Source organism: Macaca thibetana, chromosome 20 (assembly GCF_024542745.1).
Source record: "Macaca thibetana thibetana isolate TM-01 chromosome 20, ASM2454274v1, whole genome shotgun sequence".
In the NCBI taxonomy this organism is placed as follows: Eukaryota; Metazoa; Chordata; class Mammalia; order Primates; family Cercopithecidae; genus Macaca; species Macaca thibetana.
In genome coordinates, this window is record NC_065597.1 from 72,425,919 (window position 1) to 72,444,374 (window position 18,456).

An 18,456-nucleotide genomic window follows, 5' to 3' on the forward strand; every position below is an offset into this window, starting at 1 on the left:
ATGTGAGCTCTGCGAGAAATTTTTTCCTGTTCAGTTCTGTATCCATAGTACCTAGAAGAGCATCTGGCATACAGCAGGTGCTCTATGAGTAAATTAATGGCCCTGTGGTGCCTCTTCCTAGCTAGACATGTATTCAGTATGTCAAGTAACCCATCTATACAGGGTGGGCAATTGTTCCAATTTCCCAGGACTGAGGTCGTTCCCAGAACTAGGCTTTCAGTGCTAAGACTGGGCACATTGGGTTTTGCTCCTAAGCAAAACGTGTTGGTCATCCTACCTCTAAGCCTACATTTCGTCATCTATAAAAAAAATAGTTGGCTGGTCACAGTGGCTCACGCCTGTAATCCCAGAACTTTGGGAGGCTAAGGCAGGTGAATCACAAGGTCAGGAGTTCAAGACCAGCCTGGCCAACATGGTGAAACCCTGTCTCTACTAAAAATACAAAAAAATTAGCTGGGCGTAATGGCGGGCGCCTGTAATCCCAGCTACTCGGGAGAGTGAGGCAGGAGAATCGCTTGAACCCAGGAGGCGGAGGTTGCGGTGAGCCGTGATCTTGCCACTGTACTCCAGCCCAGGTGATAGAGTGAGACTCCGTCTCAAAATAAAATAAATAAATAAATGAATGCATACATACTATATACCTCCTTTATCATGATGGTTTAGGGGCACAGGACTGATACTCCCTTAGAAGTTAAGCTAATTCTGAAAGACTTTTTTTTTTTTTTTTTAAATACAGAATCATGCTCTATTGCCTAGGCTGGAGTTCAGTGGTGCAACCTTGGCTCACTGAAACCTCCGCCTCCCGGGTTCAAGCAATTCTCCTGCCTCAGCCTCCAGAGTACCTGGGATTACAGGTGCGTGCCACCTCGCCTGGCTAAGTTTTGTATTTTCATTAGAGACGAGGTTTTGCCACGTTGGCCAGGCTGGTCTTAAACTCCTGACTTCAAGTGATCCACCCGCCTCGGCCTCCCAAAGTGTTGAAATTACAGGCGTGAGCCACCGCACCCGGCCTGAAACACTTTTTAAAGCTATCTTTTTTGCTCATTACGAATGTAATACAATCTTCATTTTTTGAAATCCCAAAATGTGCAGAAGTGAATGCCATAGAAAGTGAAACCCCAGGTGACCAGGACTGGAGTGAAGGTCGTGGTGTCCGAGCCACACATTTCCCAGGAATAACAGCAGAGAGTGGACCCTTTGCAGCAGCTTCGTAGGGTTTAGATTTGCCATGTCCCCCCAAATAAGGTCACACATCCAATGGCAGGGGCACACAAGAGAGCCCATGACCATTCCACTTTGATTATTAAACATTTGAATGACATTACAAGGGCAATAATTCTATTTTCACTCTGAGAAATTACCGGAACCCCTCCAAACAAAAGCTTTGTGAGCCTGCCTTGCCCTAGAAAGTCCAAAGTGGCATCAAAACACTGCCTTCCAGAAGTCCTGCCTCAGAACAGCCTCTGTTGCAAAACGTGTCACCACAATTGCAAAATATCCTGCTTTAGACCAGAAAGTATCGTTCCCTGCCCAATTCTGTCATGGCGTTTTGGTCTCAGTTCCGAGGAGTTTTCTGACCAGTCAAGATGGGATCACACAGCACCCACAGCGTCACTGCACAGTCCCATCCTTTCTCCATCTGGTAGTGGGAGACTGCCTGGGAGGTGCTGGGTTGCCACTGTCCAGAATCAGGGACAGGTGCTGGCCCCAGTGATACCCTAGTCAACACCCTTCTTCTGGCTCAGCCTAAAAATTCCAAAAATCTGTCGTCTGCACCATCAATGTGCATTTCAGCCATGGTTTGTTTTTTTTTTTTTTTTTTTTTTTTTTTTTTTTTTGAGATAGGGTGTCTTGCTCTGTCACCCAGGCTAGAGAGCAGTGCAATCACAGCTCATTGCAGTCTCAACCTAGGCTCAAGCAATCTTCCTGCCTTGGCCTCCTGAGTAGCAGGGACCACCAGTGTGTGCCACCACACCCAGCTAATATTTTTTCTATTTCTTGTAAAGGCAGGGTCTCCTTATGTTGCCCAGGCTAATGTCGAACTCCTGGGCTTAAGTAATCCTCCTGTCTCAGCCTCCCAAGGGCTGGGATTGCAGGTGTGAGCCACTACACCCAGCCCAATTCACCCACTTTTTAGAGAAGATGTTGGGCTCAGAAAGATCTAGTGAACTGCATGTTTGTTGTCAGCTATGAAAATAAAGCAAAAGCATCAAATACTCTGTGAAACAGAAAACAGGTGGACCAGCTGGATAGTAAGTAAAATTCAACCAATCAGAACTCATCAAAGCCTTGAACCCCTGGCTGGGCACACACAGAGGCACTCACACCCAGAGATGAGTGTTCAGCTAGGCATCACAATGTTGTGACTTACCTGTGGAAGTGACCCATCCTGGACCTCAGTGGTCAGCTGGAAATGTGACATCCATGGGTAGTCATGAATAATAAAAAGTAAAATCACAAATTATTGTCATGCAGGAGACGATGTTGTGAAGTGGTTTGATGTTTGGATCCTGGCTCTGGGCAAGTCACTAAGCTACAGATTCTTGGCTGCAGAGGAGGATGATAAATGCAGTCCTGCAGGGTACAGTCCTAGAGATTCTAGGAGGTAGTGTTTATAAAGCAAGTGGTGGCTGGTGCAGAGGAAGTGCTGGTGAAGGGTAAACTGCATTATTAACAAAACTTCTGGACGGGCACAGTGGCCAGATTACAGGGATTACACACCTGTAATCCCAGCACTTTGGGAGGCCAAAGCGAGTGGATCGCTTGAGCTCAGGAGTTCAAGACCAGCCTGTGCAACATAGTGAGACCCTGTCTCTATAAAAAAATACAAAAATTAGTCGGATGTGGTGGCATGCAGCTGTAGTCCCAGCGACTTGGGAGGCTCAGGTTGGAGGGTTGCTCAAGCCCAGGAGGCAGAAGTTGCATTGAGCCAAGATCCTGCCACTGCACTGCAGCCTGAGTGACTGAGCAAGACCCTATCTAAAAACAAAAAATTAAAAAATTAGGGTATGCAAGTAATTTTTTATTTTTTTGAGACAAAGTCCCGCTCTCTCGCCCAGGCTGGAGTACAATGGCACAATCTCGGCTCACTGCAACATCCGCCTCCCGCGTTTAAGCGATTCTCCTGCCTCAGCCTCCCGAGTAGCTGGGAATACAGGCGCGTGCCACCATGCCTGGCTAATTTTTGTATTTTTAGTAGAGATGGGGTTTTACTATGTTGGCCAGGCTGGTCTTGAACTCCCAACCTGAGGTGATCCACTCACCTTGGCCTCCCAAAGTGCTGGGATTACAGGCGTGAGCCACCACGTCCAGCCCCCGACATGTAACTTCTGTTAGCTTCAAAGCCACCTCTGGGGCCCTGCACCAGACTATGAGCTGAAGGACACCCGTGCCTTTTCACCCCTGTAGCTCCAACATCCTGGCACACTGTCTAGAATGTTCAGTGAATGTGCACGGAAGGGCATTCTGGCTCCAGGGAGTGAGAACTGAGTCAGCTCTGGGAACAGATGAGTCAGGCTGGTGGTCGAGGCATTGCTTTTCAAGCCCTTCATGTGGCTGGAAGAACCAGACAACTGGAACTGGATCAACAGGGGTGATGGCGTGGCAAGAGTTATCCCCCGGCAGTGTCCTTCTGGCCTCACTTGCCTTCTTGGGCCAGGAAAGGCAAAGCTCACGGGGCTGTATTTACTGCCCACCCCTTCCCCCATCCCATGCCATTGGCTCTGGAGGGTCTGTGAAACCCTGAGTCTGGAGGAGAACAGTTGACCAGCAGGGCTGGCCCTCAGCATAGTCCTCTCTGTTCCCATTCACCCGCTCTGCCAGCCCCAGATCCTGGCAGGAAGGGAGATTGGAGGGGTTGTCTGGAATCCAATCCTAGACCTTCCCTTGCAGACTTGCCCACCTGTCTGTGGTCTAGTGTGGAGATGAGGTCCAGGGTTTGGGAGGGGTGTGGGGACAGATGTCTGCCAAGGCACTGAGCCCTCCCAGCTGGAAAATCCTCTGAATCTGTGAGAAGAGAACACAGCCAGCATGGACACACCCTTACCCTTAGTCTCAGTTCCCACCAAGACACAGAGCATTTCCTGTGCCTTTTCCGCTATTTCACAACCTGCTTTTTCTTGCTCACCAAGGTAGAGGCTTCTTCTCCTGCCAGAAGCCAGACAGCTAGCTCCAGCGTCTCCTGCTCAGCGCCATGGCCAAGACCCCTAGTGACCATCTGCTGTCCACCCTGGAGGAGCTGGTGCCCTATGACTTTGAGAAGTTCAAGTTCAAGCTGCAGAACACCAGTGTGGAGAAGGAGCACTCCAGGATCCCCCGGAGCCAGATCCAGAGAGCCAGGCCAGTGAAGATGGCCAGTCTGCTGGTCACCTACTACGGGGAAGAGTACGCTGTGCGGCTAACCCTGCAGGTCCTGCGGGCCATCAACCAGCGCCTGCTGGCTGAGGAGCTCCACAGGGCAGCCGTTCAGGGTAAGCGGGCCCAGGCTGCCTCCTCACCCAGCGCTGAGGCCTGGTTGCTTTGTGGGAAAAGGGACCAGGAGCTCAGAGCAGCTCACTCTGACTTGGGGGTCGGGAGTCTCAGGTCTACCAAGATCCAGGTGACTTTAGTTCAGGAACGTCCCTTCCTTCACTCTGGCTTTTGGCACTGGGTTAGTAAACTTCCTTAAGGCTCCCAATGGGTTTTAAAGAAGCAGGTCAGGGTCAGGAAAGGCAGGAGCTGGAGCACCTATTCTTTGAGACTTCTTCACTTCATTTATGATTAATACTCATGTCAGACAAACATCTCTAGGTTAGCAAAAAGGGATTGCTATGCAATCGTATGAACGGGGCTGGTATAGAATCTTTTCAGTGCTGTTCACCATGTTGGCCAGGCTGGTCTCAAACTCCTGACCTCAAGTGATCCTCCCGCCTCAGCCTCCCAAAGTGCTGGGATTTCAGGCATGGACCACCGTGCCTGGTTTATTTTTATTTTTGAAATGTATAATCTGGGTTTTGCTGACCTGTGTAAGATCTTATTTGAAACAGTTGTCCTGCTTACAACGTTTGAAAAGTACTATTTGAGGAATACATGGTGGCTCACACTTATAATCTCAGCACTCTGGGAGGCTAAAGTGGGTAGATTGCTAGAGCTCAGGAGTTCGAGACCAGCCTGGCCAACATGGTGAAACCCTGTCTCTACCAAAAATACAAAAAAAAGAGCCAGGTGTGGTGGCACACACCTGTATTCTCAGCTATTGAAAAAACAGAAAACAGGCTGATGTGAGAGGATCGCTTGAGCCTGGGAGGCAGAGGTTGCAGTGAGCCGAGATCACATCAGGGCCACTGAACAAGATCCGGTCTCAAAAAATAAAATAAGAGAGAGATAAATATGTAGCAACATCAAGCATGTTCTTACTGAATGGTAATTGACTGCCGTTGTCTAGGAAGTCCTGAACTTTTGTTTTTGAAATGGAGTCTCGCTTTGTCACTCAGGCTGGAGAGCAGTGGCGCAATCTCAGCTCACTGCAACCTCCACATCCCAGGCTCAAGCGATTCTCATGCCTCAGCCTCCAGAGTAGCTGGGACTACAGGTGCACACCACCACGTCTGGCTAAATTTCGTATTTTTAGTAGGAACGTGGTTTTGCCATGTTGGCCAGGCTGGTCTCGAACTCCTGACCTCAAATGATCCTCCCAACTTGGCCTCCCGAGAAGCTAGGATTACAGGCATATGCCACCACGCTCAGCTTATTTTTGTATTTTTAGTAGAGACAGGGTTTCACCCTGCTGGTCTTGAACTCCTGACCTCAGGTGATCCTCCCGCCTCAACCTCCCAGAGTGCTGGGAATACAGGCATGAGCCACCGTGCCCGGCCCGTTTTTTCCTCCATTTCTAAAGTTTAATATCCATGGGGATTCTCTCTCCTCTCCCCTGAATCTTGGGCCCTAAACGTGGGACAGCTTCAAGACTTTGTAGCTGGTTGTCTTTCCAGAATATTCCACACAAGAAAATGGCACAGACGATTCCGCAGCGTCCAGCTCCCTGGAGGAGAACAAGCCCGGGAGCCTGAAGACTCCAGACCACCCCGAGGGGAAGGAGGGAAAGGAGGGGAACGGCCCTCGGTCGTGCGGGGACTGGGCTGCCAGCCTGCGGTACAGCCAGCCCGAGGCCGGGAGGGGGCTGTCAAGGAAGCCCTTGAGCAAACGCAGAGAGAAGGCCTCGGAGAGCCTGGACGTGCAGGGCAAGCCTCGAACCCGGAGCCCGGCCCTGCCGGGCGGGAGAAGCCCCGGCCCCAGCCCCTGCAGGGCGCCAGAGCCAGGCCAGGCCGAGGTCCTCCTGCGCAGGAACGCCAGCTCCGCGGGGAGGCTGCAGGGGCTGGCGGGGGGCGCGCCGGGGCGGAAGGAGTGCAGGCTCTTCGAAGTGTACCTGCCCTCGGGAAAGAAGCGGCCTAAAAGCCTTGAGTTCACCATTTCCACAGGGGAGAAGGCGCCCCCAAATCCAGAAACTCTCCTGACTGTAGAGGAAACGACAGCTGCGAATCCGGACTCGGCAACAGGCGCTCAGGCAAGGCCCACTCCGGATGGAGGGGCGTCTGCTGACCTGGAGAAAGGCCCTGGGAATCCAGAACATTCGGTCACCGGTAAATTGTGTTTTTTCCTACTTTATATCGGCTGCAAAGAAAGAACAGCTGGCCGGGCACGATAGCTCATGCCTGTAATCCCGGCACTTTGGGAGGCCAGGGCTGGAGGATTGCTGAGGCCAAGAGTTTGAGACCAGTCTGGTGAACATAGTGAGACCCCCGCCATGTCTATAAATAAAATTAAAAAAATAAAAACCCAAAGGTTGGACAGGGCGCCATAGCTCACGCCTGTAATCCCAGAGCTTTGAGAGGCCTGAACGGGAGGATCTCTTGACCCCAGGAGTTCCATACTAGCCTAGGCAACACAGTGAGACCCCATCTCTACAAAAAATACAATAGTAGCACTTGCCTGTAGTCCCAGCTGCTCGGGCTCACTTGAGCAGGGGGAGTTCCAGGCTACAGTGAGCTGAGATCATGCCAGTACACTCCAGCCTGAGCAACGTAGCAAGATTCCACTTCTACAAAACTAAAAAAAAAAATTAGCTGGGTGTGCTGGCACATGCCTGTAATTCTAGCTACTCGAGAAGCTGAGGCAGGATGATTGCTTGAGCCAGGGAGTTCCAGGCCTCAGTGAGCTGAGGTTGTGCCACTGCACTCCAGCCTGGGCAACACAGCAAGACCCCGTCTCTTAAACATTTTGGGGGGGTAAAAAAAGAAAGAAAGAAAACGTCCAATTGAAAAAGGCAGTCAGGTTTTATTCAGTGGCCAAAGAATAGAGAAGGGGAGCTCGCCTCTGCAGGCATCTGCTTGCCAGGGATGGGAGGCAGGGGGATTTTAGAGTCCCAGGAGGGGAAGGGAGGTAGATAAGCAGGTCCAGGGCAGGGTTCCATACATGAAGGCGCTGTCCCCAGCGTGCTTTTTCCTACATCGCATGGACGTGAAACCCTGGCCATCTTCTTTTAGGGGAGGGGCCTTTAGCCTTATAATGATGTGTAAATGATCTAAAGGTAACTGGAAGTTACCTGTTCCAGTTTGCACTGGTTTTGCTCTGAACTTCCTCTGGTTTTTGGCAAGGGATCAGGCAGCTCCAGGCCATCTGGATTTTTTAAAGCAGCTGTCCCTATAGGTAAAGAGACCAGAGAAAAACTGTAAAAGAAAAATGCCATCAGTTTAGAGGGGATTGAGGTTGTCCAGGTGACAATTCCATGCTTGTGGTGGGGGTAGCATTCAGAAACACACCTTCTTTTTTTTTTTTTTTTTTTTTTTTTTTTTTGACACAGAGTCTCAGTCTGTCTCCCATGCTGGAGTGCAGTAGTGTGATCACAGCTTACTGCACCCTCAACCTCCTGGGCTCAAGCGATCCTCCCACCTCAGCCTTCCGAGTAGCTGGGACTATAGGTGCTCATCACCACACTGGTTTTGTTTTTTTGTTTTTGTTTTTGTTTTTTTTTTTGTAGAAAGGAGGACTCGCTATGTTGCCCAGGCTGGTTTTGAACTCCTGGGCTCACGCAATCCACCTGCCTTAGCCTCTAAAAGTGATAGGTGTGAGCCACTTCACCCAGCCTATGGAACACACTTTCTAATACATTGTTGGCTGGAGAGGAGAAATCACAGCATTCAAAGAGGAAAAATAGAACTGGGGGTCCAGGCCGGATGTGGTGGCTCATGCCTGTAATCCTAGCACTTTGGGAGGCCAATGGGGGCAGATCACCTGAGGTCAGGAGTTCAAGACCAGCCTGCCAACATGCTGAAACCCCATCTCTACTAAAAATTCTAAAATTTCCGGGCGTGGGGGCAGGTGTCTGTAATCCCAGCTACTCAGGAGGCTGAGGCAGAGATTGCAGTGAGCCGAGATCACGCCATTGCACTCCAACCTGGGCAACAAAAGCAAAACTCTGTCTAAAAAAAAAAAAAAAAGATCTGGGGGTCCAGGGACCCCTGAGACCTGGGAGGGAACAGGACATGGTATACTGCATAAGTCTTCAAATCCAGAAGTCCCTGGGTCTTCTGGTGAGAAAGGACCCTGGGATCTGGAAAACCTAGCATCCTTAGGAATAGTGACCTGAAAAGTACTAAAGTACTTCCCCCCTAATTTTCTTTTATCCCCACTGTATTTTTTTAAATTTTTATTATATATATATATTTTTAGATATGGGGTCTCGCTATGTTGCCCAGACTGGTCTCGAACTCCTGATCTCAAACAATCCTCCCATCTTTGCCTCCCAAACTGCTGGGATTACAGGTGTGAGCCACTGCACCGGATCCCCACTGTATTTATATAATTGGGATTCCTGGGTGCCTCCTGGGGCCACTTTGTTAATCTGGTGCAGGCTTAGACCCTGAAAAATGCATATATGCACAGCTTCACAAATGTCACATCAAATTTCAGGTAGTTCTTGGACACTCTGAAGTCCATCTTTAGAATCCAAGGGGTTTGTGGACACCAGGTAGAAAATCTGGGGAAGACTGGTTAAAAATACTGCCTCTCACAATAACCTCACAGCAATGTGTCATAATGGGGTTGAGATTCTACCATTTGCCTTTCTCTGAGCAGAAAGGAAAGCCTATTGGCTAAAGTCCTAATTATCTACTGCTGAGGTAGTCATTAAAATTGTTGGGTTGTGAATAATAGAAACACCCAAATAACAGTAACCTGAACAGAAAAGAAGTTTGTGCCTCCTTCACATAAATGATACACAGGCAGTCCCAGGCAGATCCGTGGGCCAGGATCCTGGGGTCCTGCTGTTGCTCTGCTCCACCAAGTTTGTCCTCAAGCTCGTGCTCTCAGAAGGTGACGTCCTCATGCCAGGCAGCAAGATGGAGGAACAGAGGGGAATAGTATCCCTTAGGGAAGGCTGTAGAAATTTCTAGAAGCTGCTTGTGACCCCCCCCCCCTCCATTTACATCCCTTTGGCCATATTATGGTCAAATAGCCACACCTAACTGCAAAGGAGGCTGAGAAATGCAGGGTATTTGGGGGGGCAATGGGAAGAAGGGAAGCAGTCCTGTGGACAATTAATTCTATCAGGAGAGAAGGAGGAAGAATAATTTCTGGTGGCTACTAGCAGTCTCATTTACAGATGTGCTATGAATTTCTGGGACACTGTGAGGTAAGGAGGGAGGAGGGGCTAAAGGATTGAGTGTGTTTCTATTTTTTTTTTTTTTTTTTTTTTTTTGAGATGGAGTCTCACTTGGTCACCCAGACTGGAGAGCAGTGGTATGATCTCGGCTCACTGCAGACTCCATCTCCCAGGTTCAAGCAATTCTCCTGCCTCAGCCTCCCAAGTAGCTGTGATTACAGGTGCCCACTACCACGCCTGGCTAATTTTTTAATGTTTTGTAGAGATGGGCTCTTGCCATGTTGCCCGGGCTGGTCTCAAACTCCTGAGCTTAAGCAATCCTCCCACCTTGGCCTCCCACAGCACTGGGATTATAGGCATGAGCCACCACGCAGCCCCTTCTTTGCTTTTATTGAATGGTTATTGAACTCAGATGTGAGCAGTGGTCTATTTATTCCTTCATTCAATAGTAGTTTTCCAAATGCTTACCATTTGCCGGGTACTCTGCTAGGGGCTGGGATCCAACTGGGAGCGAGGCACGCAAGTCACCATCCCCTGGGAGCCTCCACTCACGTTATGGGCAGCCAGGGACAGGTTCAAGTGGCAAAGGAACACTGGTCAGAATGTCTCTTTCCTTGGCATCACCTGCTAGATCCATGTCTATGCAGGAGGAATAGCACAAGGCCATGGGTCTGTCTTTAGGATAAATGCCCAAGAATTCTAAGTCTCAGGAATGTCTGAGGTCTAGCCCTTAGCTCTCAGGCCCAGTGGCCTGTTTGCTGCCTCACTGGATGGAAGTCGGAGGAGGACAAGCTAGGAAGTGGGCAGTTTAACCAAGAACTCACACGTCTCAGGCAAGGGCTGTTTCTGCTGTGTTTTGTGATACCTCTTGGTAAACAACTTGGGTTTGCCATTCTGGGGATTTTTCCACTGCATGTCCCCAGGAAGGCCACCAGACAAGGCTGCGAGTCCCCGTTGCCACACCCAGGAAGGAGACCCTGTTGGCGATATTTGTGTGCGTGATTCCTGCAGCTGCCCTGAGGCAGCTTCTGGGCACCCCCAGGCCTCAGGCAGCCGCTCACCTGACTGCCCCCGGTGCCAGGCCTCCCATGAAAGGAAGAGCATGGGAAGTCTAAGCCCCCAGCCCCTTCCACAGTGTAAGCGCCACATGAAGCAGGTCCAGCTGCTATTTTGCGAGGATCACCGTGAGCCCATCTGCCTCATCTGCAGTCTGAGTCAGGAGCATCGAGGCCACCGGGTACGCCCCATTGAGGAGGCTGCCCTGGAACACAAGGTAGGCACTCCCTGCCTGTGGGCCCTTCTCTGCCAGGCACTTGGACACACTGGGCCTTGCTTCATTTTCCCAACAACTCTGGGATGTTGGTGCATTAGCCAGCATTCCTGGGCTGGAAATGGAAAGAACACAATATAAACCAGTCCAGCAAAGAGGGGAGTTACAGGTTTATGTTGCTCAGAGATCCAGGGGGAGCTGGTTTCAGGTATGGCTAAATCCAGAAGCCCAGAGGAAGTGCCTCTCAGCTCTGCTGCCTTTGGCGATGCAGCCATTCCTCCCTCCTCTTTTCTGAGCACCCTTCCCATGCTGCTGGCAGCAGCACCCTCAGCCTTGCTACCAGAAGATGTTCCCCTCCAGAGTTGGCACCAGCTAAAGATGGCAGGAGCCAAATTCAAGCTTTTCAACAAGTGCTATTTTTCCAGAAGCAAATTCAGAAGCAGCTGGAGCATCTGAAGGAGCTGAGAAAATCAGGGGAGGAGCAGCGATCCTATGGGGAGGGCAAGGCAGTGAACCTTCTGGTAAGGACAGTCGTGGCTGGTGGCCCATCCTTCCCTGGGAGGAGGGTGAGAAGAGTGAGCAGGGGTCCCTGAGATTTTGCTGTGGTTCAAAGGGCAGCAGGGATGGCCACCTCCTCTCAGGGTGCAGAGAGGTAACCAGCAGCCAAGGGTGAACTCATCCCTGTAGAGGGAGACCACCCCCAGCAGGCAGGGGTCACCTCTGAGGATCCTGTCATGCTTTCTCATACTCACCAGAAGATAGTATACAGCAACCTATGCCGGTGACTGTCGCAGAAAGATGGGACTGAGGAAAGGGGAGGAGAACGCCGCAATTTTTATTTTTTTTATTTTTTTTATTTTTTTTGAGACGGAGTCTCGCTCTGTCACCCAGGTGCAGTGGCATGATCTTGGCTCACTGCACCTCTGTCTCCCGGGTTTAAGCAATTCTCCTGCTTCAGTCTGCTGAGTAGCTGGGACTACAGGCACCCACCACTATGCCCGGCTATTTTTTGTAATTTTAGTAGAGATGGGGTTTCACCATGTTGGTCAGGCTGTTCTCGAACTCCTGACCTCATAATCCGCCCACCTTGGCCTCCCAAAGTACTGGGATTACAGACATGAGCCATCGCGACCGGCCAAGAACACTTTTAACTTTAAAATTCTCTTGTTTTGGCCGGGCGCGGTGGCTCAAGCCTGTAATCCCAGCACTTTGGGAGGCCGAGACGGGTGGATCACGAGGTCAGGAGATCGAGACCATCCTGGTGAACACAGTGAAACCCCGTCTCTACTAAAACTACAAAAAACTAGCCGGGCGAGGTGGCGGGCGCCTGTAGTCCCAGCTACTCGGGAGGCTGAGGCAGGAAAATGGTGTGAACCCGGGAGGCGGAGCTTGCAGTGAGCTGAGATCAGGCCACTGCACTCCAGCCTGGGTGACAGAGCGAGACTCCGTCTCAAAAAAAAAAAATAAAATAAAAAATAAAAAAAAATTAAAAAAAAAAATTCTCTTGTTTTTTTTTTTTTTCCCAAGGTGGAGTCTCACTCTGTTGCCCAGGCTGGAGTACAGTGGCACAATCTTGGCTCGCTCCAACCTCCACTTCCCAGGTTCAAGCAATTCTCCTGCCTCAGCCTCCTGAGTGGCTGGAATTACAGGCGCTTGTCACCGTGCCTGGCTAATTTTTGTATTTTTAGTAGAGACAGGGTTTCCCCATGTTGGCCAGGCTGGTGAGAGCAGCCTGAGACTCCTGACCTCAGGTGATCCACCTGCCTCAGCCTCCCAAAATGCTGGGATTACAGACATGAGCCATTGCACCCAGCCTGAATTTCCCCATTTTATGAAACAACATTTATATTGGATTAGGGACCCACCCAACTCCAGTAGGACCACATCTTAACTAATTACATCTGCAAGAACTCTATCTCCAAATAAGATCACATTCTGAGTACTGGGGGTTAGGGCTTCAACATGTAAATTTTGGAGGGGACACAGTTAAACCTTAACACCAGGTTTGAGGACATTTTCCCAGAGCTAGCCCCAGCCATGCTCAGTCTGTTCTGGAAGGTTCCAGACAATATTGCCTCCTGCTGTGGAATCTAGGCCTCGAAGAGGCAGCATAAGCTCACCTGTTATCCACCTCCAGGAGGTGAGCCTCCGGGGGTTCCTGGACATACACGTCCACCCAAAGCACAGACCCTCATACCTCCCTGTCCTCTGCTCCCCAGAAACAGACTGAAGCGCTGAAGCAGCGGATGCAGAGGAAGCTGCAGCAGGTGTACCACTTTCTGGAGCAGCAAGAGCATGTCTTTATGGCCTCGCTGGAGAACGTGGGCCACATGGTTGGGCAGATCAGGAAGGCATATGACACCCGCATATCCCAGGACGTCGCCCTGCTTGACGCGCTGATTGGGGAACTGGAGACCAAGCAGTGCCAGTCAGAATGGGACCTTCTGCAGGTGGGTGTGCCTGGGCCTGGCTTTCTTGGGTCCCCTGTGCCCATTAGGATGCCTCAGACTCTCAGCTCTGCCATCAGCTGTGCGGGAACCAGTGGGTGAAGCCCCTAAGGCCTAGGATAGGACTTGGTCTTGGTGACCCACAATGCCTCTTGTGCCCAGACCCCTTTGACGAAGTCTCTCAGGAGCCCAGGGTGGCCCAGCATCCAGGGGATCCCTGCCATTTCCCAGAAGGGATCAGCAGGGCTTGAGGGTCGTTCCATTGCAGGCCTTGCCACCTGGGATGCCTGAATCCCTGTGGTTAGAATTAGAATTGAAGAAAGGTGCTCCACTTCCCCTGACACCCTAGGGCAGGGAGCCCTGGTAAGTGCAGGGGGGAGCTAAAAGTCCAGGAGCCCAGGAGTAGAGGCCAGGTATCAGCACAGCCTCTGGGAGCCTGATAATGGACAGTTTCCTTCTTTTCTCTCCTAGGACATCGGAGACATCTTGCACAGGTACAGCAAGGTCCTATGGTGTACCCTGGGGTGTCTTGCAGGAAGCATTTTGGGGGAGACAGTCCCAGAAGGGACCTGGGAGGGAGATGTTCCCAACACTGGGGTCTGTGATTCCAGACTCCTCCCTTTTTCTGCAGGTTCCCAAAGCCCTGGGAGGGAGAATGATTGGCCGGCAGGGAGCCAAAGCCTCTGGATTTGCTAGGGAGAAGGGGGTCTGTGATTCCAGACTCCAAAGCCCTGGATTTTCTTAGGGCAGAAGGGTTCCCAAAGCCTCTGGATTTGCTTAGGGAGAAGGGGATCTGGCCGGCAGGGAGCCAAAGCCTCTGGATTTGCTTAGGGAGAAGGGGATCTGGCCGGCAGGGAGGCAAAGCCTCTGGATTTGCTTAGGGAGAAGGGGGGGATTCTGGCCGGCAGGGAGCCAAAGCCTCTGGATTTGCTTAGGGAGAAGGGGATCTGGCCGGCAGGGAGCCAAAGCCTCTGGATTTGCTTAGGGAGAAGGGGATCTGGCCGGCAGGGAGCCAAAGCCTCTGGATTTGCTTAGGGAGAAGGGGATCTGGCCGGCAGGGAGCCAAAGCCTCTGGATTTGCTTAGGGAGAAGGGGATCTGGCCGGCAGGGAGCCAAAGCCTCTGGATTTGCTTAGGGAGAAGGGGATCTGGCCGGCAGGGAGCCAAAGCCTCAAAGCCTCTGGATTTGCTTAGGGAGAAGGGGATCTGGCCGGCAGGGAGCCAAAGCCTCTGGATTTGCTTAGGGAGAAGGGGATCTGGCCGGCAGGGAGCCAAAGCCTCTGGATTTGCTTAGGGAGAAGGGGATCTGGCCGGCAGGGAGGCTGACCAGGTGTGGAGCTGCAGACTGGGAAGGGTGAATTCAGCCCATCCTAAGATGGAGGCTCCCTAAGAAACTTGCCGAGTGCATTGTGTCCCGTGCAATTCACCTTATGAAAACTGCCCCTTCAGGCCTACTGGTGGCCTTGGGAAGCTTGTTTGGAGTGAAGCTGGGTTGAGCCCAGCAGGAAGGGGAGGGAAGGGACAGGAAGAGGCTAAGCCTTAAAATCACCTGGGAGCTTTACAAAATCCCAGTGTCCTTTTGTGTCTGGCTTCTTCACTTAGCATAATGTCTTCAGGCTTCATCCATGTTGTAACGTGTATCAGAATTTATTTTCTTTTTATGGCTGAATAGTAGTCAATTGTGTGTTCATACTACATTTCGTTTATCCATTCATGGACATTGGGATTTTTTCTAACTTTTGGTTTGTGAATAATGTTGCTATGAACATGGGCATACAAATATCTATTTGAGACCCTGCTTTCAGTTATTTTGGGTACATACCCAGAAGTGGAACGGCCGGACCATGTGGTCATTCTGTGTTTAATTTTTTTTGAGGAACCACCATCCTGATTCCCACAGGGGCTGCACTGCTTCCCATTCCCACCAGCAGTTCACAAGGGCTCCAGTTTCTCCACATCTTTGCCATTACTTATTTTCTTGTTTCTCTCTCTTTCTCTCTTTTTCTTTTTTTTGGAGACGGAGTCTTGCTCCATCATCCAGGTTGGAGTGCAGTGGCGTCATCTTTGGCTCACTACAACCTCTGCCTCCCAGGTTCAAGGGGTTCATCCACCTCAGCCTCCCTAGTAGCTGGGACTACAGGAGCGTGCCACCATGCCCAGCTAATTTTTTTGGTAGAGACAGGGTTTCACCATGTCAGCCAGGCTGTTCTCAAACTCCTGACCTCAAGTGATCCACCCACCTTGGCCTCCCAAAGCGCTGGGATTACAGATGTGAGCCACTGCGCCCAGCCATTTCTCTCTCTCTCTCTCTCTCTCTCTCTCTCTCTCTCTCTTTTCTTCCTGAGACAAGGTCTCATTCCCATCACTCAAGCTGGAGAGCAGTGGCACAGTCACGGCTCACTGCAGGCTCAACTCCTGGGCTCAGGTGATTCTCCTACCTCAGCCTCCTGAGTAGCTGGGACTACAGGCATGTGCTACCATTTCCAGCTACTTTTTTGTATTTTTAATAGAGACAGGGTTTTGCCATGTTGCCCAGGCTGGACTTGAACTCCTGGGCTCAAGCAATCCAGCTGCCTTGGCCTCCTGAAGTGCTAGGATTACAGGCATGAGCCACCATACCTGGCCTATTTTCTCCTGTTGTTGCTGTTTTTATAATAGCCATCCTAATGAATGTGAAGGGGTATTTTATTGTTTTTTTTTTTTTTCATTAACTACCATTTTTATTTCAATAGAAAGAAATAAAGGGATGTATAATCAATTTGACATAGATAATTCTGGTAGATAATATCAATGTCATTTTAAGTCCATTCTGAAAACTCCTTGTGGTTTTGATATCCATGTCTTTAAAGCGCCCCAGTACATGACAATCTGTGGCCAAAGTTGAGGACCAGCATTTAGACCTCTGAATCCAGAGAAGACTTTTCTTTGTGTAGCTCAGGCTGGGCTAGGTGTGCCCTGTGGAGAATGTAGATCATTTCCAGCTCACGGGTACTTGGGCCATCCCCTCGTTCCAGCCCTCTCTGGCCAACAGTCTTTTGTCTCTAGGGCTAAGACAGTGCCTCTCCCTGAACGGTGGACTCCTCCTCAAGAGATGAAACAGAAGATCCAACTGCTCCACCAGAAGTTAGAGTTTGTGGAGAAGAACGCAAAGTACTTCTTAGGTAGATGGGCTTGGGAGAGGATTGGAGGTGCATGCTTGCTTCCGCCCTAAGATTCACATAGCCCAGAGCCCCTCACTTCCCTCCTCCTCCACCCCTGGTCTTGCGGACCTGCCTTCGACCTCTCTTCCATCTGTCCCTAGCTGAGGGACCTAACTCCAGCTTCTCTCTGTTCCCTTTCCCACATTTTAGAAACCCTGCGTTCAGAAATGGAAATGTTCAATGGTGAGTCCAGCGGTAATAGTGTGTGCTGGCCTGGGATTGTTGCAGTGTTTCCTTGTGCTGTTGACTTGAGGGGCCCTATTTAGAAGACAAAAAAACCCAAAAACACCTGGAGCAAAGGCAGGAGAAAGGTCATGGCAGGCCCCCCAGGCTCTGTGCATGACTGCATGACTCACTGGCTGAGTTGACTCATTAGACCACAGTTCCCAACATGACCTGGGTTCCTGGGAGGAACGGGATTATACCCAACATAGCATGCAGGGCCCTAAGCAGGGGGTTCCTTGCGTCTCCTTGTTGTCGGGACATTGTAATTTAGCCCCTCTGAATACAAATGCTCAGGACTTTTTTCCCTATCTCATTTTTCTCTGTAGTTCCAGAGCTGATTGGCGCTCAGGCACATGCCGGTAAGTGCCCAGATCAAGGCAAGTGGCCCTGACCTGCTGGATCCCTGTGCTCTCCCCCACCACGTTCGAGAATAACTGCCCTGTCCCTGTTTTCCTGCAGGTGGGGATAACCCTGTAGGGATGTTGCCCACGGACCCCTAGCTAGGTATTCAAATTTTCTTTGCAGTTAATGTGATTCTGGATGCAGAAACCGCTTACCCCAACCTCATCGTCTCTGATGATCTGAAGAGTGTTAGACTTGGAAACAAGCGGGAGAGGCTGCCTGATGGCCCGCAAAGATTTGACAGCTGCATCGTTGTTCTGGGCTCTCCGAGCTTCCTCTCCGGCCATCATTACTGGGAGGTGGAGGTCGGAGACAAGACAGCGTGGATCCTAGGAGCCTGCAAGGCATCCATAAGCAGGAAAGGGAACATGACTCTGTCACCAGAGAATGGCTACTGGGTGGTGATAATGATGAAGGAAAATGAGTACCAGGCATCCAGTGTTCCCCCAACCCGCCTGCTAATAAAGGTGCCTCCCAAGCGTGTGGGCATCTTTGTGGACTACAGAGTTGGAAGCATTTCCTTTTACAACGTGACAGCCAGATCCTGCATCTATACATTCACCAGCTGCTGTTTCTCTGAGCCCCTTCAACCTATCTTCAGCCCTGGGACACATGATGGAGGGAAGAACACAGCTCCTCTGACTATCTGTCCAGTGGGTGGTCAGGGGCCTGACTGAATGCCCAACACTGCATCTCTCTTCCAGCTTCTGGCCTTGTATCTTGCATTCACATACTCAACAGTCACGGAATGCCGCCTGGGTGCCAGCTGCTACAGGAAATGCAACGAATAACAAAATAGTTACTGTGCCCATGGAGCCTCCCCGATTGTAGCAGAGCTAAGTTAGGAACGAATGTATTAGTAAATCCGCTAAACAAGTGTACTGATGACACACCATGGATTTCAGAGGAGGAAGTACAGGGTCGTTGCATAATCCATCCCTGGTGAATGGTACTCTCAGGTGCTCCTGAACAGAAGATTTGGCCCTCATTTTCCCTCAGAACCCCACGGCAAGGACATGTCCCCTGGTTCTCTCTGCTTTTGTCTTGAGGACATGGGAAGTCTAGAGAAACACAAGCAGACTGGATTGGGATAGAAGTATTTGTGTACCTGGATTAATGAACTATGACTTTTTTTTTTAGACGGGATCTTGCTTTGTTACCCAGGCTGGAGTGCAGTGGTACTATCTCAGCTCACCGCAACCTCCACTTCCCAGGTTCAAGTGATCCTCCTGCCTCAGCCTCCTGAGTAGCTGGGATTACAGGCGCATGCCACCAC

The 18,456-nt window shown here is 50.7% G+C and overlaps 1 protein-coding gene across 1 annotated transcript; it reads left to right on the plus strand.

Annotated features, from left to right (window-relative positions):
- Nucleotides 1-788: 788 nt before the first annotated feature.
- Nucleotides 789-18,025, plus strand: MEFV (MEFV innate immunity regulator, pyrin). Its single transcript, XM_050774262.1, has 11 exons — nucleotides 789-854; nucleotides 4,131-4,469; nucleotides 5,970-6,617; nucleotides 10,561-10,910; nucleotides 11,333-11,428; nucleotides 13,127-13,357; nucleotides 13,826-13,848; nucleotides 16,399-16,514; nucleotides 16,704-16,736; nucleotides 17,105-17,137; nucleotides 17,304-18,025. Exons 2-11 carry the CDS (start codon nucleotides 4,193-4,195, stop codon nucleotides 17,855-17,857), a joined length of 2,361 nt encoding a protein of 786 aa, XP_050630219.1. The 5' UTR covers nucleotides 789-854; nucleotides 4,131-4,192; the 3' UTR covers nucleotides 17,858-18,025.
- The last annotated feature ends 431 nt before the right edge of the window (nucleotides 18,026-18,456 follow it).

Bases quoted from the DNA above. Each gene is read 5' to 3' on its own strand.
- MEFV (XM_050774262.1), top strand. From the start codon at position 4,193: ATGGCCAAGACCCCTAGTGACCATCTGCTGTCCACCCTGGAGGAGCTG. The intron at 11,429-13,126 runs GTAAGGACAGTC...TCTGCTCCCCAG, and splicing joins GCAAGGCAGTGAACCTTCTG to AAACAGACTGAAGCGCTGAA. The intron at 17,138-17,303 runs GTAAGTGCCCAG...TTTTCTTTGCAG, and splicing joins TGGCGCTCAGGCACATGCCG to TTAATGTGATTCTGGATGCA.